At 38.4% G+C, this 23,615-nt stretch overlaps 1 protein-coding gene across 4 annotated transcripts in view; it reads right to left on the minus strand.

Moving 5' to 3' along the window:
* Positions 1-23,615, minus strand: part of LOC110841493 (lysine-specific histone demethylase 1A) — a 502,755-nt gene that overhangs the window by 36,753 nt on the left and 442,387 nt on the right. For 3 of the 4 annotated variants that reach the window (XM_022087108.2, XM_022087106.2, XM_087346038.1), the window contains 4 exons: positions 21,462-21,614; positions 15,885-16,121; positions 14,526-14,686; positions 13,248-13,431 (listed from right to left, as the gene is read on the minus strand). In XM_022087108.2, the coding sequence (XP_021942800.2) occupies positions 13,248-13,431; positions 14,526-14,686; positions 15,885-16,121; positions 21,462-21,614 (735 nt within the window). Of the gene's footprint in view, positions 1-6,333; positions 9,129-13,247; positions 13,432-14,525; positions 14,687-15,884; positions 16,122-21,461; positions 21,615-23,615 lie in introns of those variants that run through there. The other variant, XM_087346037.1, reaches the window with a different exon arrangement.

Here is a 23,615-nt window from a genome sequence, read left to right on the forward strand (position 1 = left end):
TAAGTGATGCTGATGGATTGACGTGCTCCCATCGCATGCATATTAAGAGTTTATAATTACTGTGTTGAAGTTTTCAAGCGAGCTGACCCCACCCTAAAAACCTCCATTCAATTTTCATTTACATCGTGTTTTGCATTAGGTTAAGCCTATGGCAAATAAAACGACTCCCATCTCTGATTCCATGAAGTGAACATACAAAAAATAGGATATTGATGTTTTGATGTTTAATATTTTCCAGTATGTTGTTTCGTATTTTACATTTTTATAGAACACTACTTACATATTCCATTACCCATCACAAACGCGGTACACGGCAATCAAAAGACCGACAGGGCTGTCCAGTGACCTTTTAACAACTGAGAATCGCGCCTTATTACGTTAGATTCACTGTTAAGATGACAGGAATTTGAAGTTAATCAATAATTTTGCATGACTGTCACAGTTTCTTCCCATGGAATGCAATAACCACTGAATTGAATCATCGTCATTACTATTAATATTAGTATTTTTGTATCCACAGCATGTTACAAGGTATTTGTCCGTGAGCGAGCGTCGAACGTAGTCCCCGTAGCTGATTAGACTGCATAACAGCTTCTGGAAAATAAATTTGAAATGACCAAAGCCTCAACATATGCTCTGTTCCCATAAGAACAGCAGTCATCTGTAGTTCTGTGTTGAAATGTTTACCAGAAATGTCATTCATAAGCTTTTAAATGGTCACGACAAACTTAAAGTTGCAACAATAATTACAGATATTACCTTCAATTGCATATTCTACATGAGCAACACTTCAATCAAAATATCAATATTTTACTACTTTCATCTGCTTTTTCTACATTGAATTTCTGTCAATATATACAGAAATGTCTATTAATAACCATAATCCGCCTGCACCTCAAACTATGATGTAAGGTTTGTGGTATGTTCTAATTTGTTGGCTCCAAACTATAGCAACTTTTTCTGGCATTCAAGATTAGGCTATAATCCGTCCTTGCTATCATAATCATCTGTGCGAGAACATTTCTTATACCACATCCTCACGTTATTTTGAGGTAACAGACGTATATTTTTCGACGATAATTACTGAAAACTTCCTTAGATACGTCAACACGTAAATGCATGTGTGTATAGGTCTAACATCTATCCGCATGCTTACAAATACCAAAACCGACCTACAAACTTACAAAGACTTCTGTGAGTGAACTAAAACAATTCGTAAACAGTAATTTAATATCTAAAGAAACTTACAGGTTATATTTGACATATTTAATTGTTTATAAATTTTTCATAGAAATGAATCACATATGAACATAAGAAAGCTGACATCAAATTTCGTAAAACTTGAGTCAGAGAAATCGCGTTGTTATTAATAGTACAGGAGTAGCCAATTGTAGGCAGATGCAACAAGATATGTAAAATATACATGTCAGCTGACACGGAACTTTATGAAAAATGTGCGGAGTGGGTTATGAACCTGACCGATGGTTGGTGTGGGCGTACCTGTATCCTGTTGACAAACGAGGCTAATTTATCGAAACTACGGTATCATAGCTCCCATATGGTAGCTAAACATGAGCCAACTTCTGTCCCTAGGAGCTACAATTAAATTTTATTTTTAAATATTCGTTATATCAGCAATTATTTAATATTTATTATCCCTTTGTATTTGGTTTTTGGTGGCTTTTACTTCAGACTTATTTTGGTAATAATATTAATCCACGTAAACTTGTAACCGCGGTCAGAAAATATCGTGGATTTAAGAAATATACCGACATGTAAATTGTTGGCAAAGAAACTTGAACGGAAGTGACAGCTTGTGTAGACTGGATTCATAATAATATCCACTGGCGGGTTCTTGTGAACGCTTTCCAGAACCTTGCAATACCATAACATGAGGAGAATTTCTTAATCAGCGATGATATTAACAGCTTCTCAAGAAGAACAATGCCGCATGGTGTTCGATGCAAATAGAAACAGTACAGCGAATGGTTTTCTTAGAGGTACGGGTCTGACTTCATAACAATGACAGCCTTCCCGCGCTTCGCACGAGTGTATAACGTGATTCCCGTTCAAGAAAGTTCACAATTACAAGTGGACTAAACTGGCACTGGGGAACTGTAACACGAATGCTGAGCATTCAATAATAAAGCTTGCGATGCAGGCCGTTCAAGTAAAACATTCTATTTTTTCAAGCTTGTTTCTTGAACATACTGATTACAATTTATAACATTCTATCACAATAAATTATTCGAATTTTATAACTTACGTGCAATTTACCTGTAACATTAAAATATGTTAGTTTAATAAAACATATCACCGTTCGATATTATCTTTCGTATACACATTTATCTTTGAAAATTCAACACATTTCATTCTTCATTGATGTTCGATTCATTTAACAACACTTCTTCAACTGCCTAAGTTCTGTAGCTCCAAATCATACGCGAAAGTTATCAAAGAACTGAGCAGGTCAGGATTTGGAGAGAGACAATTGTAAACTAACAACATGACACAAAAATGTTTTAATCCATTACTTAATTTCTCAAATATAACTTCAGTGCAATGGGTTAAAAAGTAGCTAGAACCCCTCAAAATAAAGGCGTATAGGGGAAGAATATGTAAAGCTCCACGCATTCTAAGTCTTGGACAGGCGTAGATAGAAGGCTAAAAGCGTTTCAAATCTGGACTGGACGAGGTGGAAAAGAGAAAACTTTTTGTGCGGGTGTTAGGGGGAGGGGGTGTTAAACCTCGGCCCATCGTCCGGCAACTGATTAATTTGCTCGCAGATCTACGCTGCGCACCTGAAGCAATATAAAAGCAGATTGTAAAATAGAAAGCAACGGAAACCAGGCTACACTTTTCGGGCACTTGCCCGGAACTATTTCTTCTACACCCTCTAGCTGAGGCTAGCGTACCCACAGAGACCAACCAGTTCATTAACTATGTAAATCGAATGCGCCCATAAATAATGATTTATCACGTTCCCGCTTTGCTTAGCCAGCCGATGTTCGCTTGTCCGGAACTTGAATAGTTTTTTTGCCTTCGTAAATCAAAGATTCTGTCTGAGATAAACGAGGGGTTGACGGTTTAAGGGAAGGAATGGGGGGTGGTGGGGGCACAAGGCCTCCCATCAGACAATTTGAACGATGGACGTATGAAAGGAACAAGTTAGAGTTTAAATGGAAACCAAGAAGACCATTACTGTGGGCAAGTTTTTCCTCCCTAGAGCGTTTTTCTTTTTAGTGCGTTCAGCCTACTATTCGTCTCGAGAACATTGTGTCTCCTTGACCTCGCTCAACATAAAATTAAGTCTTATGTATACAGGCCTCACAGCTTCAAGGAAGACAGTATATTTGCATAACTTCGGCTTTCGGTTAGCTTTCATCAAGGTCACATACCACATCAAGAATCTCAAAGGATGTACATGGGGCTGGACATGACAGGATTTAATCTTTAACGAACTGCATCAACATTTATGTCTGACGAAAATATGACTATCTTCAGTCAGGACAGTCGGTCGATGGGTCGAGAATCAAACCCAGAACCTCCCAAATGCGAATCAGGTGTGATAACCACTCGGCCATGATGTCCGTTACTTTTATTCAAATCGTCGCATCACGCTGCACATTAAACATTGTATTAATTCAAACTACAAGAAGTAAAAAAAGAAGGAATAAGCATAACCCAAATATATTGACACGAGCAGTATTAAAAATAGTTTTCAAAATGTATGAATTAAAATTTACATAAGCCCATTAAACTGTCGTTTGCAATAATTTATTATAAATAATAATTTATTTGTTACAGATTTTCTTCTTTCAAGAGAATACGTATGACATAAGCTATTAAAACTTTCTATTGTCGGCACAAAGATTTGTCGTTCCATGGAAATCGGTATTTGACAGCATTACCATGGCAACAGTTATAACACACATTCATAAATATTATCACATAAAGCCCACAGTCGCTTAACAGCAAATAATCATCAACCAACCGAGATACCAAAATTTCCTTATCGCTTAGAAGATTTACGAGAATATGAATCGGTTATGACACATGAACTTATGATTTTGATGATTCAGATTTGTTGTATGTAAATTAAACGGGGGTCCACCAGATTAAGTGTTTAACTTTCTTCTACCTGAAAACAGTAGTAGAGTCAATTTACGAAACGCTTTAATTTGAATAACACGTAGACGATAAACGAAGACCAATAAATATAACGCAGTGTGTGGCTCCATCACCATAAACCTTCAAGTTGCCCTTTAAAGTGTGAAATTAATCCCTTGTGTCGGGCATTTGAGCTTTACAGGGCCAGCATGGTCACGTGGTGTTGTTTCGACACGTTACTTGTTTGTTGAATCAACTACAAGTCTGTGTAAGTTGCAGCCACTAACGCTGCATCCGTCGCATTCAAAGAGAAATGTCTCAACGTTTGCCTTATTTATTAGACGCAACAGGCATTTTCGTGGAATACAATCGGAGACTTGCATTTCAGTACGGAATATGAAAATGACACAAAATCATCGATAGAAAAAGACTGAAGATGATCGATATGACATTAGGAATTATGGACGCCATACTCAGAAATGTGCGTCACCTAGTATCAACCCACGGTGGGTTAGCATGTCGGTAAAAATATCGTACATAATGCGTTTCTAGGTTTTATTTTTAACAAATTATAAATTTACTCCATAAAATAATTCAATGGAGCACAATTCTTCTTCAGAAGCTTAAAGTCACTCAGCTGGTCAATAAATTTCCCATCTTATAGTGAACCCGACCGTTCATCACCTTCTTCACAACAGCCCACCAATAATCGCTATACTTTGCCATGTTAAGTACACTCCGCACCCCCGACCATATTGTCTTAAGACCCATTTTAATATTATTCTCCCATCTAAGCCAACGTATTCCAAGTGGTACCGTGCTTTACTCTTCAACCAATGTTTTCCGCACCGAAATACAAACTGGTAATTATGAACTCGAAGAGAAACTTACTCGACACAAAGAACCGATGCTAATAACAGGCCCACGGATACTGTACTGTAATTAATTTCTGTATGAACAAATTTCACACAGTGCATGTTTTATGGGTAATCTCATATAGACAACTAACAAAAAACAAATATGAGATTTAATAGTAGATGATACGGCTCGTCAAGCAAATGTATGGGAAGATAACGTGTGCCAGTTATTACGCATCTGTGGACAATGGCGCACCAAACTGATCAAATAATATCATAAATGAAAATCAAAACTATCTCTGCATAAACGAGCGCATTATCATGTATAAATTACTGATCGAACGCAGTCACCGTTTAATGCAAGTCACTTAAAATTATTGGAGACTGTACAGAAAACTTCGGGGCAGCACTTAAAAAATAATTGATAACTTTAATGACTGATGACAAATATCTGAGAACCAGGATATACTCTCAGCTTAGGGGAAAATTTTATTATCAAAAACTGACATAAATCATAAGGATCTTTCGCAAGTAAATAACGATGTGGAAGAACTCATTCGGTTTATCAGAAACACGTGTTAATAAAAAAGGGAAGGTACAGTTACGTAATCAACTGTTTATAACACAACACAATTTACGATATGGGGTGAGTCAAATCAATTGTAATACGTACTATTTTTACAACATTGTAACAACAAAAAATTGTTCTATAAATAGCTATATATAATTTATAGAACGTAACACAACATTGTACTTTCATAATACCAAACAAAAAATCAAAGTCTGTTTCTTTAAATTAGCTCATCAGATCAAGAAATCACAAAACAAAATTCTAGAATAGGTCTCAGATTTTAATTATTTACGCTATCAAATATTAATAATAATAAATCGCGGTTCAACTCAATATGTGTTATCATAAAAATAACTACGAAAACTCAGAAATCATGTTTATTGTACGACGCTGTAGGATTATCTGCTACAAGATAACGTCCACATTTGTCACTGGAAACAAACCTATGCTATTTAAACTCCGTAACATACAAGCACAGTATCCTGTGACTTCATATCAATACTTTTTAATCCTATTCCTGGGGTAATTCCCAGTCAGAAACACCATGTGAGCGGAACACGAGTTCCATTTAACGGTTATGGAGATACGGACTAAAATTCAAGATGATCTAAATAGATATAAAACATCTACACATAAACTTCCAGGGTGAAGATGACGGAAAACCTCCATGAGCGGTTCCTTGGCCGATGGACTAGTCCCTGTGGTCGGTGGAATTTGCTACTGAGGTCACCGACTGACTCACACAACATGCAAAACATCTCTATCGTATTAAATGTAAAAATAAAATAGTATTAATTGAGATTAAATATTTATTTTCAGAGATACAATAAAAACAAACATTAGAATGCTTAACTGGTGTTTAACACAAACAAAACTTCTACATTTCTACACACATGAACAAGTTCGACAACCAGACGCAGCCAAATACTTGTTCATGTAAAAACTTATCAAAAGGATTTACAACATTTAACAAACCGTCACACGATTAAACTATACTGCTATAACTTAGTTTCACGAACATAATTTAAAAGCTTCTTGGGCAACTTTTAAAAATACAAAGTGTACCAACAAACCTAGAACTTTGAAATAAACACTGAGTCAAATACGTCTGAATAACAACGCTTTCCACCTGAACAGCACAATATTTTCGAGATATAAGCTCAAAATACGTTTAGGATATTGAACAATCTCAGACGTGAGTTAACAAACATTGATCTTTTTATGGTGACCATAAAATGATCATGAAAAACTTTAAATACATCATGTTGCTCGATATTGCTGGTGTCCATCACATCGTGTGAGTCTAATGTCTATATTAATGTGCAAACCTTGGGTTCCTAAGAAGAGGGCGGAATTTAGCATATATTGCAAACAGTAAAATACTTTCGTGGAAAAGGAGTGGCCCATAATTTAAGTTAAGTGCCATAAAATGTTCTGTGGGACAGGAGATGGCATTCTATGAAATGGTCACCCGAGTGTCGTACTCTACACAGAAACAAACTCCGATGAGCACTTATTATTATTACGATATTTCAACAGACAGAAAAATAATAATTTAATATCAGGTGTTTTAAAATGTCAAGTCAACATCTATATTCAAGAAATAACATCGTATTGGACAGAAATCGAAATCATCAACGAATCATCTATTTTGAATTGAGGCTTCATAGAGCATGTAATAATTTTTGTTTCCAATAAAGTTATTACACACTCGGTTAAGAGACGAATCCGTACAGAAATACTGTTCCTAATTAAACTGTACGAGCATTCAACTTGACTTAGGGTAGTCAATTAATATTCTTCCTTACAACAACATTGAAAATACCTATCTCTTCACGAAAAAATTATGGCTCAACTTAATAAAATTATTAATAATAATATTTTAGTTCATTACCTTAGGGTTATAAAGCTCGGAATGAACACATGTATCTTAAAATCACACAGATTTTAAAGTTGCGATATATTACACCTGGTAACTTGTATAGTCATTTAAAAGGAGGCTTCAATTTACCTTATTTTAATTAGAACTATGCTAAATACTATCTCATATAGACGGTAACTATATTTATGTATCACACAGAGATGTCTTATTAATAAATACACCAAAAATAACTGTCCTTTGGGTGCACAGCTATTGTGCATTCTTTTCGTGCTGTATTCGGAAAATATCGTGTAATAAATACACGTGAAAAACTATACACACACACATACATACACACACACACACACACACACACACACACACAACTGGGTATGAAAATGTAAACTTTAATCCAAGCCAGATTTCGTTTACTGAACGTCGTAACAAGTACAGCTTACGACATCCTCTTCGAATTAACTTTGTTAACTAAAGCATTTTCTCTCAAGGCTATCAAGTCGAAGGTCACTTCGAAATAGGCGCACATGGCCAAAAGGTTAAGAAATAATTGCCCTCCTATGGTTTCGACAGACAAACGTTCAAAGAAAAAAAAGTTATTCCCTTTCTGTACGCGTTTCTACATCAGATTTTCATGTAATAACTTTCGTGTTTAAAATCCACTGGATAATTTATATCAATTCAGACAATGAAATATGGTTTCAGAGACCATATTGGAAATTGCATGAGTTGCAATAAAAGAGGAGTGTAATTTCGATTGTTTCCTTTTAATGTTCCCTGACCATAATTGAAGGACTTTGTTGCAGTAACTTCTTCTTTCTACACACACACACACAATCATCATTTAGATAAAGTATTACATCTAAGTTGCGTGCTTCTTTGAACATTTAAATCGTAAAAGCCACAAATTATTGCTGATACCAAAAAGTAAATAATTACGTAAAGTAAAGTTTGTCCCACTATACGCCATCTAGGCGTTTGGGGTGAGTGGAGTTATAGCTCCTCTCTTCCTTGACCTCGGCACTAGATGGGGGTGAGTGGTCAGCATCACGCCCCGCCCGGCTTTACCCCAGGGAAAGGACCCAGGTACCCATCGTAGAGGATGCTGGGTGGGGCACAGAGCCGGTCTGGACGCAGAGGCTAGAGGAAAAATCCTCTGCCCCGGTCGGGGATCGAACCCCAGCCGTCCAGCCCGTAGCTAGTCACTATACTGACTGAGCTATCCCGGCTCATAAATAATTACGTAATACGATAAAACAAAACTATTTAGTGTTGATTTCTATATCTCTTTTCAACTATTGCATTGACCTTATGAAGCAGAAACGCAACATAACTCAATTTCAAAATCCCAATCTCCTTTATCCAAAAGTTTGTAGGTACCAACAGATCGATCCACATTACGTCTGTTTCAGCAGAACACCGACTGGCGGTGTTAGCATTCAGACAACGAATCTGCACACGTCAGCAGCTGCAGAGAACTCTCAAATTCACGCTGCGGGCTGCATGGAGCCCCCTGAGGGCGGCTGACGGGTGCCGGGTGTGGCGGCGGCGGCGGTGGCGGCGGCGGTGGCGGCGGCGGCAGCAGGAGCCGGCGGTACAGGTGGCATAGAGTATGGGCGGCCGGTAAACTGGTCAGAAATACGACCCCCCTCACGTAGCCCACTCAGGAATGCTCCGTGCACAGTAGCTGGGTAGTTTCTGATCGTGTGCTCCCCTGTAACACCGTCCAATAACGGAAGACTGCAATGCGCATCACCGTAAGAAGGATGACTGACTTTCTGGTTATTTTAGGACAATGCGTCGTTTGTATCGTGAACCTTCCAGATGAACAGCAATCATAAAACAGTAAGTTCATAACCGAATCTATCATTTGCAAAACCAGACGCGTCTACAAAACTAAATTTCGAGAAAACTAAGCAAACGTTATTCATTTCACGCTTCATTTATTTTTCCCCGAAAACAATTTGCAAGCATCTACTGTTTTCACAGTTACAGTTCACGTTCCCACTTTCAATACTGACGTGGACTGATCTCGTTTTTATGGGAACGATGCCCTGATAATGGAGGAACCAAGTACTACCGAAACGTCGGCACACGTCTACCAGACTACACGGGGCAGCACGCCCGAATTGGAATCTTGTCACAGAATTTTCTCGAACCCAGTGTTTCTCAACTAACAGACCAGCTGGCTGGCGATATATTACAGACCTATTTCTTTACTTAAAGTTGAAAGATTATTAGCAAGTTACAACAAATTCTTTCTACCAACCCCTAACCAACCTAAAAGCTAAGCAAGGCATTGCCCCTTGGTAGATTACCAATCCTGCTTACGAAAGGAATTTCTGGAAATGGTAAACAGTGCCTAAAACTAAAATGTGGGAATTTTTCCCCGGCGAAAAGCCCTGGCTGTTCAGTCTAGGGTCCACTGCTACTGGTGGGAGATTAAACCACTGGGGAAGTTGTACTTTGAGAGAAGGTTTTTGGTAGAATGGCTCTCTGGGACTTAAACCCAGAAGTAGTGGCGATCGCTTTGACAGATGGCCTCTGTGCCTTGGGAGGGGGAGTGTAAATCACTTCAGCTGAAGGCCTCCATGATGGCGGTAGGCGGGCCGTGCCCCTTTTGAATATTACCCTGACATATTCTTCGTCTCGCGTGTGGGCACTTATATATGGAAGCAGAAATCTGGAAATTTCGCGAGTATTCCCATATAGATATTGTGCTGCCATCTTTATTTCTTAGGTTCTGTGGAACAGGTTGGCAAAGCAGCAACGCACTCTCTCGGCCACGGCCATGTTCCTAGTAACGTGCTGCACTCTGCCTTCACCTGTTCCAACCATGGACCATAAACGTAATTATGCAGGTAAGAATTTCAACCTGCCAATGCAAGAATATAAAACACCTCGATATTTTACACATCAAATATATTAAGGGTGCTAATTAAGTGTTAAAAAACCGTAAAACTTCACGCAGGCTGAATAAAATGCGGACCCCAGGGTCGGGGGTTGCCCATACCAGGCCTAAGTAATAGAAAATACGTGATGATGTAACATACTCCCCTTTTTAGAGACAAACCAATAAGTAAGAATGATTCAGTGTTTGTTTCTGGCAGTGTATTATTTTAGGTAAGTAATTTTACAACTCGTAGACCCAACAGGTTAGATTTTTGGTCAACACGCATAAAACAGTCGTAAGAAATTAGCAATGCCGTTATTTTGTTACAAACGGCATAAGGCACAGATACTTTAGGCAGGACAAATATAGGAAGAAAGTAATGTGAAAATCTTCGTCACCCGCCACTCGCAAGACCATAAGATCTGAAACGCACAGAGACAAACGAGAGCGAAATGGCGAGGAAATAAACAAGTTGCTGGACATAATATTTGTCTTCCAGCGTCACTTTCAAATCGTCGGCATTTTATATAGGAAACAGCAGCTTACGAAAGAGAAGTTACGTAAAAGATGGAAGCTCTCAGGAAAAGACGAAATAAAATAAATCTAAGTAAGAAAAATTAGGTCTTGTCAAAAAGGAATTTAAATTGTTTTGTTGTTTATGTTGTGTCGCCTTTTGTACATGCACGTTCCACCAACGTACTGATACTGAGGACCCTATTAAAAACATAGAAACGCTTGTAACTTAATTTTGTCTAATTTAATCAAACGACAGAAGAAAGGAAAACATAATTACCTACACAGATATCTCGTACAAAGGTTAAATTCGATAACACCTATCCGCTTATGGACTGTGGTCTTCCTGTATGCGATTACGTAACGCAAGGTTACCAGGTGACACATCGCAGAAAACCACAATCCACGTAGGATTTGAGGTTTTCACGGCGGTGAGTTTGAAGATTGCTGTCTTCTAGGATGTTGTTCTTTGAAGAGTATATTACAGTCTTGATAAAGATACTTTTATTTTTAAAATAACAAAACTCTAAGTGACAGATGTCAAGACGTTCTCAAGATGTCTGCGGTAAATCACGGTAAAAATCGCTGTTCGTAATAAATCAAATCATCGTAGCGGCGAATGAGAACAAATGCAGTTCCTCACCTCAAAAATACGATTTTAAAGAATATAAGTTTACAACATAGCTACTCACACACATAATCTGTATTTCGTAATAATATCAGGATTATTAAAAAATACACCACAGTCTTATACCGCAGTTAATAAAACGTAACTGCCATATTTCCAGTCTTCCTGTTTACTTACTACAGTTAAGCCCCTACGAAAAAAAGCAATTTTAACTAAAGGAAGTGAACAGCCAATCCCTCAAACAGGGGTGTAAAAATATACTACGAAATTTCATACACGTGTCACACACACTTGCAGCTACTTCAACCACTCTCAAACGAGTTTTCTTCATTTATTCAGCGACTACTGTTTGTCTTGGATTATTCATCGATGCTTTCTCAACTGTAGATGTTATATAAATTATAATCATAAACAGAATGATGATTATAAATGGTCACGGCCGGAAACGATCTGAAAGGAAGCCTTCGATATTACTGTAAAGGTCAGCACTGGCACCTGAAGGAACTGAGAAAAACAAAGATTGTATGACAACATGTCTCTCAGATTAGATTCTAACCGGAGACTCCGAGAAGCAAACAATGAAGATGTGATAACGACTGGACAATAAAATTTAGTTGTTATTATAATAAAACTATATGTTAACATTTTAATAAGAGCACATGTAGACTACATGCTCTTCTTAAACTAATTTAGGATGTCAAAATAAGGTTAGGCCTATTGCATTAACAGAATTTAGCGCAGCGCTCCCCACGAAATATTGACATTGCTTTACGAACCTGGTACAAGGTTTCGACTAAATACGTATAAGGCTCCTACGCTTCGGAGGGGGGGGGGGGGGGGGGTTATTTATGATTTATTCAACGACAGTCTTTTACTAGCTAGAAATACATAGTGTCGAGATTTTACGATGTATGAAATATTTTCTGCACAGCGACACCTTAAGCGCCCATGCAGTATAAATGTAACATAAAGCATATTAAAGTACAGAAAATTAATATAATTCTAGTATCGGAACACAGACAAGAATACGATTTTTAATAAACATACAGCTTTGTGCCAGTAATATTAAACTTACAGGTTACATTTTTATATCCTTTCTTTTTATATATTTATTTCTTATTTATTCATTTATAATTTATTTAACGACATTTTTTGAATAACTCAGATTATACAGCGTCGAATTTATTTCTTGTACACCTTTAAATCCTAAGGAGGGGCACCGAACTCTTCTAGGGACACTTTTGCCTCTAAATAAGATCCAAACTTGAGAATCACAATTCCTTACGGTTAATATATCTGCAATTATATTAGTAGATTCAATAAGAATTCGTAATGGCAAGTGAGCACAGTACTTATACGAACTTCTATAATAGACCGTTGGCTTAAGGGAGGCATTTTAAAGAAGCAATCCAAAATGGCCGCAGGTAAAGTTAAGGAGCAGTTCTACTTCAGGCTTCAACGTCATCTTGCCAAGAGTCTCTAGACAATGAAATATACCAGACACAACGCCACTGTTGCCCAGTATCATTGTTAAAAGTACAGGATCTACGATCAGTAAAAAAACTGAAATACTGCGGTCACAGGTAACATGGTGATCGCTTTAGTGACAGAGGCAGTAAGCACCTCTGAAACGTCGGTCTACTTCTGTCAGACTGCACGACGCAACATATTATAAAAGTGATTTTATAAAAGAACGTATTTCGAAAAGGAGTCCTCTGTCAGGAGAACTTCTTTTCACTGAAGTTATAAAAAAGCCTCGAAATATTGTTAAGACAAAAGAAAATCGAACACGAACTTACCGGCGAAGAAAAGTCTGTATTGTTGGATATGAGCTAGTCCGGGCTGGTGCTGCTGATTCTGGCCTGCGATAACGGGGGCCGCGAGGATGTCGTAGTCGCTTCCGGAGGAACCCACAGCAACGAAAGAGTACGATCCACGGGACCATGGATCCGCGCGCCATCGCGTCACCACCGTTTCCTTCGGCTGCAGCAACACCAGCAGGCCGCACTTTATACAGCGTGTTCCATTTAAAATGACACTCTAAGTACAACAATATCTGTAACCTTTGGTAAAATCCACATAAAACAACAAAGGAGATGCTTGTTTTTTTTATTTGTTACGAAAACTTACAGCACAGTTCGATGACGATCACGTTTCCTGACACAAACACTTTCTGCGTCCCGAAAATTTCTTAACAATCGGTGTATCGTCGTCTTATTCAGTATTTCTTTGTCAGGACAGACACTGTTAAGTGTTTCATGAAGAGCGAAATACTATTTCAATGAAAGTAATGTCTCGAGAATTAACACACGCTCTCATCGCGAGCGCCATGTTCGCACCTGCAGAGTTCTTGCTGAACTAGCGAGAGAATCGGCCTAGCAATTACGATGACCTTGACTCGAGTGTTACTAAGGAGGTTAAGACAGTCAATTACACGTGGTGAAGATGATTCTAGCTTCATTTTTGTACATTAATACGAGACTGTTGTTGGTTTGTGTTTTAAATTATAGAGCCTGTTTACACTTTATGAAGCGTGTAGGCTATTTATGGAATAATTAATTGTGGAATATTTTCTTTTGTATCCTCTGAGACCATTTCTCTTAGGTCGAAAATACTCCGCAGAATTCTGTTTGAAAATCACATTGCATGCGATTTCTTGAACTGACAGAGATTCATAGGTTGGTTAATGATTTTTCTTAAATCGCATAGGTTGAGTGAAGTGGAAAAATGTCGTAATTTAGATGTTTACAAGATTAAAATTTAGAATGAGGTAAGGAATATAGTGGCCAAGTGGTTACCACTCCCGATCCGTATTCGGGAGATCCCAGGTAAAATCTTAACCGCGGGACCGACTATCCTGGCAGGTTTAACGCGCGTTTCTTCAGTCCCTACAGGCAAATTCCGAGACAGTGCCTCAAATTAGGCCATGACATCTTCCTTCCACATCCTTCCCAATTAATTATTCACTGAGATCCCTTGTCATTCGACGTTGTACGCCTATAATCAGAGGAATTAGCCAGTGCCAAGGTAAATGAGCACAAACTCTAAAAGTTTAAATTTTTTTCTAATTGGCTTACCTGCGGCACTGCGTTGTTACCGAAGATACCCTTGAGGACGGCAATGCAGCGACCGACTATGACGTCATCACTGACGTTCTCCATAATGGCCGCCGCTTCTCCGGCCACTAGGGCCAGAAGCACTGGAGCTCGGTATAAGTTCCAGAAGAGAAACAGTTCACCTGGGAATACAAATTTGTACTCCGTTATCGCTCCGACAATTCAAAACGCCTGACATATTTTGGGAGAGCAGCTGAAGACAAAATGCCACACCCACATGTCCTTTTCTAATCAGTGGATGTTACTAATTAATATAGAAATAATGCTATAAGTGACGCGCACGTTCAACAAATTAAGGACACTCATTAATGAAAGGAAAAAGAAAGAATTTTACCTTCGTGTTTAAACACTGTCACTTTCTTCACGCCTCGTTACTGGCCGTCTCTCATTCCTTGCACTACTATCAATTAATAATACTGTATATATGTTTTAAAGACTTTGATGATTTTATTGAACATTTTATACTAACTAACATGTGCATTGAAATGCACAGTGACTTAAGTGCAATCTACGAACCTAAACATGAAATTCAACATCGATTGACTCTTCACAATATTGTAAGGAGTGAGGCAAGACAATAATACGGTGTGAAAGACTGAAGGTATTTAAACACTAAGACAGAACAGACAACACTTTTACAAGGGCTGCATTATGAAATCTTTGGGCAGATGGTAAAAATTAATTTCAGGGCACTTATCTTATGCCTGTATAAATATTTGTATGTATCAGTGTCATTTGCTTTAATTCATCTGAAACTCACGTTACTCGAGGGCCTAAATAAATTGTTGGCATATAGAGCCAAATATTGACGTGTTAGAATATATTCAATACCCACCACGAATGAAACAATATTTCAACATAAGTAGTTACTAATTTAGAGAAAATTAGTAATGTAATTTAATAACGTTACCAATTAAGAGTACGACATCGAAAGCGTTGTCCAAAATCCGTGCCAGGAATTATTTCCTTAAACTGCATTAGCCAGATCTTTATTCACTTTGAAGTACTAACTGACTTTTTAAAAAAATGTATTATTTAGACGAGATTCGGCTTCATAGGGCTAATGGTTTCATTGCACGTCTCCTTCCGTATTATGAATGTGCCAATATTCGTACCTAATCTTTCCTTTGCCACCACATCCAAACCGGCAACGGAGAATCCCCGCTGGGAAAATAAACCCCTTCCTCAGAGTAAAATCGCAGGAGCATTTACAGAGTGCCGAAGTTTAATATAAGTGGAAGTGGAGCACTAACTCCAAACCCTCTACATGCCTTTCAGGCGTGGTGCTGAGGCAGAAAGCAGTTCTGTTTATAAACGCACCTCTACTTGCCGTGGTGCTACCCACATGCCCAAACAGGTTTGCATTGGGGTCCCAGAAGATTCGTTCGAAGCACAACACTACTTTGTTCAGGTTCCCAAAACCCAAGCGTTGTATGGCTGCCACCTTCCAGTCGGGCAATGGCGGGATGAACTGCACGGTGTTGGGCACCCCCTGAGAGTTGGCCGCAGTGCACTGCTTCAGTACACCTAGTGGCAATGTGCACAGGACAGCATCTCCTGAAAAAACATGTGTCATGCTTCAGTACACCTAGTGGCAATGTGCACAGGACAGCATCTCCTGAAAAAACGTGTCATGCTTCATACACCTAGTGGCAATGTGCACAGGACAGCATCTCCTGAAAAAAACATGTGTCATGCTTCATACACCTAGTGGCAACGTGCACAGGACAGCATCTCCTGAAAAAAACATGTATCATGCTTCAGTACACCTAGTGGCAATGTGCACAGGACAGCATCTCCTGAAAATAACATGTGTCATGCTTCAGTACACCTAGTGGCAATGTGCACAGGACAGCATCTCCTGAAAAAAACATGTGTCATGCTTCAGTACACCTAGTGGCAATGTGCACAGGACAGCATCTCCTGAAAAAAACATGTGTCAAGTCCTGTGTTCAGACAATTGTAATAAATATAACCGAAGTCAATGCATTTTAAACACTGACTGTGTACGCGCGTTTACATCCTTGCGACCACTATGAAAACAAAAGAGGACGATACTAATTGAAACAGTCAGCCACAACTACAGCTCATTATTCGTTAATCACGTATGTCTCAGAATTTGACGCACAGGCCAAGATCCACTTCACATTCAATTCTCCAAGTTAACAAGTTTACTTTGTCTCCTGCAAGCATCAGTGTCGAATCCCTGTCTTGAACCCAGGTAATGTTGAAACGCATTATTATTAAATCACCCAACAATCACAGTGTTAAGGTATTTTATTATTAATAATTTTCTTAAGCCACTGTTGCATATAACAGTACAATATTCCTTTATATTCCTCCAGTTTCAGTAATCTAGTAGCTTTCCAAGAGCCAGACCGGGGAATCCGCCACTGGTGAACATACTCTTCTTCAGACAGAATAAATAATTCGGGGGCTACTCCACGGTGGGCTCCTATATAAAAGAACCCATCTGTCAGAATCTACACCACGTATTTTACATTTTTCCTCTACCGACTGTTTATCCTCTTCATATATCCGGGCGAGTTGATCTTTTATGGACTCTTAAACACATAAAATAAGATCTGCCTGTAAACAGGTTGGAATGCATGGACAGCAAGTTTGTGGGAACGAAGGAGACTACATTACCTACATTACAGGCGGTAGACTTCATACCTCACTCAACTTTATTCGGCATAGCAAGTCAATGCAAAACTTCCAGCGTTTATACCCTTATCCTAATAGCAGATTAAAACTGCGTGGTTACACTGATTTATTAGGCGCAAAAAATATCAAAATCAAAGGAAAATTTAACGAAGCCAATTGCTGTAATTTGAAGAAACGGCTGTGACAGATGAATGGAGCGGGATAAACTAAAGACCATGTCCAATATATAAATCAATTCTGATTCGGCCCGTTATTTCTTGTCAATATTCACACAAAACACTGCTCAAACAGATGGAAAATATTAAAACCAGTCAGCAACGTTGTAGGCACTGCAATGAATATAAGAAAATGCTTCCTATACAGAAACGTGCCTTTACCTGTAAGCTATACAAAAGCGAAACTTAATTATTACTCGTTTTAAAAGCGTGACATTAATTGAGGGTGTTCAAGTGCGAAGTGCCGAGTTGAATATCTAAGAAACAGACAGAAACAGTATGCAGTAAAGTTCGTAGCTTACATACTTAAGATAATGAAATAAATAATGATTAACTTGGAAGGAGAAAATTTATACAACATTTTTAGAGGACAGTCTCAAAGAAAGATACCACTTAAGAGACAGACACTGATGCACGTTACTATTAAAATTCGTCTTAAGGTGGCGACTGACTTGTAACATTTACTCGTAATGTAACAATCGCGGCGAGCATGTTACATTACACCACAACTGGTGAGGCGTATCGAATGATCGTTTTGAACGCTCGGCTCGACTGTGTTCATGTGTGCTCCATTCATTTCATTCAATATGTCGGACGTGGAGGTTGTGTTATCTTTGTTCCATTTAATACGCTACTCTCATATAAAGAACTCGTGAATGCTCGTTATGACGCCGCTCGACTGACTGACTGACTTGTAATGTAACACTCAAAGGGATTCGCGAAAAAACCGACAACACGATGGAGCGCCCGCGAGCGTGAGCAGCTCGCATCGAGCGGCTCCGTTCGCTGTCTTCACTTGTGTAATGCTCGATTTGTAACTCGTTACATTACAGGCAAATGTTACAAGTCAGTCGCCACCTTTAGGGAAACAGGACCTGAGAATACAGATTGGATTAATATAGAATAGGATATGATTCACCGACATGCTTTTTTTTTGTAAACAGAGTAATTAGTCTAATAAATATACGTGCAATACTTATATTATTCTACAGGGTGGGTGGGAAGTAAGTAGGCATTGAGAAATGGTATTAAGCGATTATTTAATGCCTACTTACTTCCCACCCACCCTGTAGACTCAATCTATCATTTCATATTCTACAATAAGACACTAAGTTTCGAGATCCGGTTGTGCTGCCGTCTCCAGGTAAAAATCCTATTCTGGTGAGTCCAATAGAAGGACCTGGAATTGGGATTACAATTCGGAATGTAGCGTACGCGGTACAACAATATGCAGTGCAAGTCTTAATTCCACTATCCCTCATTATTTATATCTACAACAGATTCGTATTAACATTTACTACACATCAAATCGAATGTGTAAAGTAAACTCGCAAAAATTAGTTCGTAAACTGAGTCGTAAACCTTCAGTTTTGTGCGACTAATCAAGAAATATCTATCACTGCTAATTGAGTAAACTCTTCAGGAATTTTAACCCAAGCTACATATGACAATAACATTGAGATTTAACTTGTAAATATTTATAAACCGAGACCTGCTTTTAAAATGAAATTTGTATTATACACAGCACAGTTTCGTTCCTTAATGCCTTCTTGCTCTGTATTTAAATGGACGCGCGGACCCCATACAAGACGTTCAAATAACGTAACACATAGCATAAGTTATTTTTATTGTTCTTCTGCGACACGTTTTCAAAAGTGGGTGGGGGGAAGATAAGAAAGGGACAGAGCGAGGATGACGGGATGGATAAATGAAATGAACAGAAAAGGAATAAGTGAGAAAGGGCAGTGAAGCTACGAAAAGGCATAAAGAAGTTAAAGAAACGGGGGAACTACGATAGTTCGGACAGCTGAGATAAAGGGAAGGAATAAAAATGACGAGTGATGATGATACGAAATAACTTATTTCCCGTTTAATTTAAACGGTCTCTTTACGTTAGTAAATCAGAATTGTTTAGAGATCTATAATATTTGAGGTTCTCACGTCAGTAAAAGTCTGAGGCAATTCATGTTCCTCCAAAACGTCGGTATACATCATTACGTCTGCACCCACATCGTTATTTTAGAGTTCATTTCTATTATTTCAACGCAGACAACTGTAATTTACTGGTGACCCGCGTAATAAGCGTTTCGGCTGACCGATCCTTCAGAGTGCTTGATTCCCTTCCCCCACTTCAAAGGCGCAGAGGACGAACTCAATTAGTGTCCATTAACGCCGTGCATTACCTTCGCTGCCAGACGCCACACGTCACAACTCTCCAAGCAGAATTATAATGACATGCTCCAATTCTCCAGTCGTCTCGTGTTCCTCGGATACCTGTTTGTTGTTCGCACTACTTCTCGACGCTTTATACTTGCTGAGATTATATAGCGCCAAATGAGACACAGTAAAATGATAGGTAAAGATGTGATGGAAGCGGAGACGTGATGTATGTAAATGATAGGGGAAAATCACGACGAGAAGACCCCGATGTAGTATGTGGCAGTAGTCGGCATCCGCTGTCCGCGTTTAGACGAAGAACGTTTCTATGAAGATTTCCGTCTTCTGGGTTGTTGCGCTGTGTAGTCTGGTCGACCAGACTACACAGCGCAACAACCCAGAAGACGGAAAACTTCATACTCACCGCTGTGAGAACCTCAAGTCTTACAACGTTTCTATGTTTACTAACATCGTGAAAACCGTGCTTGAGACGTAGAAAGCAAACAGCTCACAGACCTGTGTTTACTTTAACTTGAAACGGTAGCATTTCAGCTGTGTTTTATCAATACATGAAAGCCTAATGGAATAAATACTGCATGACATACAAATTAATGTGTCCCAAAGGTTGTTTTTACTCCATACATAGTTTTAGCGAAATATAGTAAAAACAGGTTACTACGTTTTGGAAATATTAATTTAAAATCTCTTCTAGCTCTGTGTATGGATTTAAGCACTTAAATGAATGTGTTTTGTTAATTTCTTTCCAAAACTTTTTGTTCCAATTTTTTTTAGAGAATACGACCCATTCATGGGTAACTCGTAAATTTCATGAGACAACTTATTCCCTCCTAAAATACACAGAAAGAATAATTACAAAAATTAAAGAACTTGTCGATATGTCACCCACTTTTTAACAGAGCAGACGATTATCTCGGAATCAATGAGAGAAAATCCTATTGCAGTAAACTTATTAGTTCCCTAGCCTTTAGTTCAAATTCAGAAAAATGCTTAAAAAATTCTATTGAGCTTCCTGAGGTCACCTGCACTTGGCACACACGCGCATGGCAAAATATTTTGAATCTGATCGACGATTTGGTTTGTAAATGTAAAAAACATCGACGAACTACTTTAACGTTATGAGTACCCTGGACTTAAATATCTTAAACCCAAAGTTAATCTAAATAATAGTTAAAAATACAGTTTTCAGGCTGTTATAACTCAACACAACACGTCTCTATCATAAGTATCAATTTGTAAATGTTGTTTGAACAAATAAACGCTGTTTATTTTAGAGACACATGAATATGAATTAAAGCTTTGAAGGGCTAACAAAATGCGATATTTTCATAAATTACTAAGTGAATTCATCGACAGATAATAGTCTGTGAACAAATCGAGAAGGGCAGAATGGGTTTTAATGGAATTGGATACTGGAGAGTTTCACGAAAGTTTATCGATACTTTTCAATTTTGGTTAAAATCAGACAACAATGACGCGCAATTTACATAAAGACCCACATGTGTTGCTGTACTCCAATGTAGGAAATTCCCCTGCCATTTAGATAGGTCAAAGGCCAATTTCTGTCAAAAGCACCATTTCTGTTACGCTATGTTATATTTCATAACTTGTTGCAATATGAATTCCGTGAAGAATAATTCAATGTATTGTTTCACGAGTCACTTAAAGAAATTAAATTTTGCCGTTGTTGTTTACACTGCTTGTTTCATTCACTGGAGTTGCATTGAGTGCAGATCTAATATAAGTCTAGTTTCAAAATGTGTGATATAACAGTTTCATGGTTTCAAAAAGACTTGATCTAATAACCACGTGATAAAAGATAGCTTCAGCTGTGTCCTACCTTTGAAAGTGACAGGATTACTGTGATTTCGAGAGTTGGCAGTTGTAATCTCCACCCCATGTGGTCCGTATCGTATCTGACGAACACCAGTGTTCAGCCTGATGTCCAGCCCCTCAGACAGCGCCACGGGTACGCATGAGTAACCATTTCTCACTGAAAGCATAAAACATAACAGTTAAACACGTCCATCTGTAGTATGGACAGGCACTATGTCGTATACCGCGTACCAAGAAACCTCACAAAAAATATATCGATGTTCGTCTTCTGGACCGAGTGCACTCGTAGGCAGATATAATTTCGGAGGAACAGTCCTGAAGAAGGAGGTAGAATGTCCCCCAGGAACGTTGGTATCTGCCTGAGAGCCACAAAACATTACAACCCAGAAGATAAACATCAATATCATCACAGCCGTGAGAACCACACATCTCACTCACGAGCGCAATTAAAACAATTCGACAAGTGCTAACCTGAAGATTGCTGTCTTCTGGGTTGTTGCGCCGTGTAGTCTGGTAGATTTCCACCAGACTACACGGCGCAACAACCCAGAATACAGCAATCTTCAGGCTCACCGCTGTGAAAACCTCAAATCCTACAAGTGTTAACCTTCGAGTTTGGGGCTAGATGTAGAGGGAGGGGGTGGCTGAAACACCCTAAAATAAAAATCAGCATGTTATGAAACTCCACAACCGAAAATGGGCGGCACATGTAGCATACGTGTGGGAAGTAAGAATTGCATAGATATCTTGGTCCGAAAAGCTTAACGTAAGAGACCACGTGGGAGACATAAATGCAGGGGTTATATAATGTCGCTTTGCATGCGAATAACATGATGAATGGTGAGTATAGGGATCGAGGAGGAGACCTATATCGTGCTATTATCCAGATATTGTTTGGCGAGTTTAAGAAAAAAACAAACAAGAAAACTTAAGGTTCAAACCGGATACATCTTCAGTACTATTAAATCATTACCGTTATACAGACTTGTTCAGTGTCTATTAAACTTTCAGATTTTTGCTGCAGAAACCCATTACTCAAGCGGAGCTATAGTTCTCGTACATTAATTACCAAGTTCGTGTTTATGATCAAAGTTGTTGAATTAGAGCAAACGTACAGTCAGCTTCTAACATGTTAAGTTTACATCCTATTGCTCTGTAACTGTCAGTACAAACAACCACTTCGTCTGGCTTAGAATAAACTTTCATCGACTTGCAATGTGATATCCGATTCAATCTAACACAAGAATCGAACGGCGTATAAAACAATCCGGTGAATCAAAAACAAAGTAAACATAATTTTACAAGTAGTTTTGCTCTGATCTTAGTATCTGTCCGTAGCATCTGTTCGTAACCCATAACACTTGTAAGTACACGCAATGCAAACATATTTCTTTAAGAGAATTCAACAACTCAATAGCTAATTTTCTCTTTTTCTATGTGTAACAAGAGTGTCTGCACGAAAGAGGGTTAGGTGATTGGTAAGAGGCGGTCTGAGGAAATGTTTGAATCTGTATTCCTTTTTCAAGGCAAAAAAAAAACAAGCCTTGTGAGATCAGTAGGCTGTATGCAGATCGGTGTATCCCTCGTTTTAAATTTTCAAAGAATTTACCAATTTTTACAAAATCTGCAACGACTATGTAATTATAGAAAATCAAAATCCATTACTACTTTAATTTCCTACCATTTCAAATAGAATGGTTTTGTATATATGTACATCGCTTACTTCCTGAAGGTATCCTCTGATTTATCTGCTTCTCGGTCTTATCTCGTTCTCCTTCCACTTCAGCACTTATTTGGACCATCTTTGCCACATTAACTGTTCTATTCTTACATAATCTAAAACAGAAGTCTGTAAGCCAATTTCTGAACAGTTAAAATTTTCATCTTTCCTATCGTTTTCTATAAAAACTGAAATACTTTTAAATAATTCGATATTCTCATGGACGTGAAAATGTCGATGTTTGTGTTCTACGTATTTACGCCGTGTGAACTTGTAGGTATTTACCAACGTTTAGGAGGAACACACTGCATCCATCTTCAGAAACGCTGTTATGTATCTACAAGTCCACAATCCAGAACACCTACCTCTATATAAATAAAACATTTCTTTTCAAAGAGGGTTTCGAATTCAGTTGCAGAACGGTTATAAAACGCTAAA

This window comes from Zootermopsis nevadensis, unplaced genomic scaffold (genome assembly GCF_977971745.1).
Source record: "Zootermopsis nevadensis isolate Lab colony 2312 unplaced genomic scaffold, Znev_1.0 Znev_ptg000010l, whole genome shotgun sequence".
Classification (NCBI taxonomy): Eukaryota; Metazoa; Arthropoda; class Insecta; order Blattodea; family Termopsidae; genus Zootermopsis; species Zootermopsis nevadensis.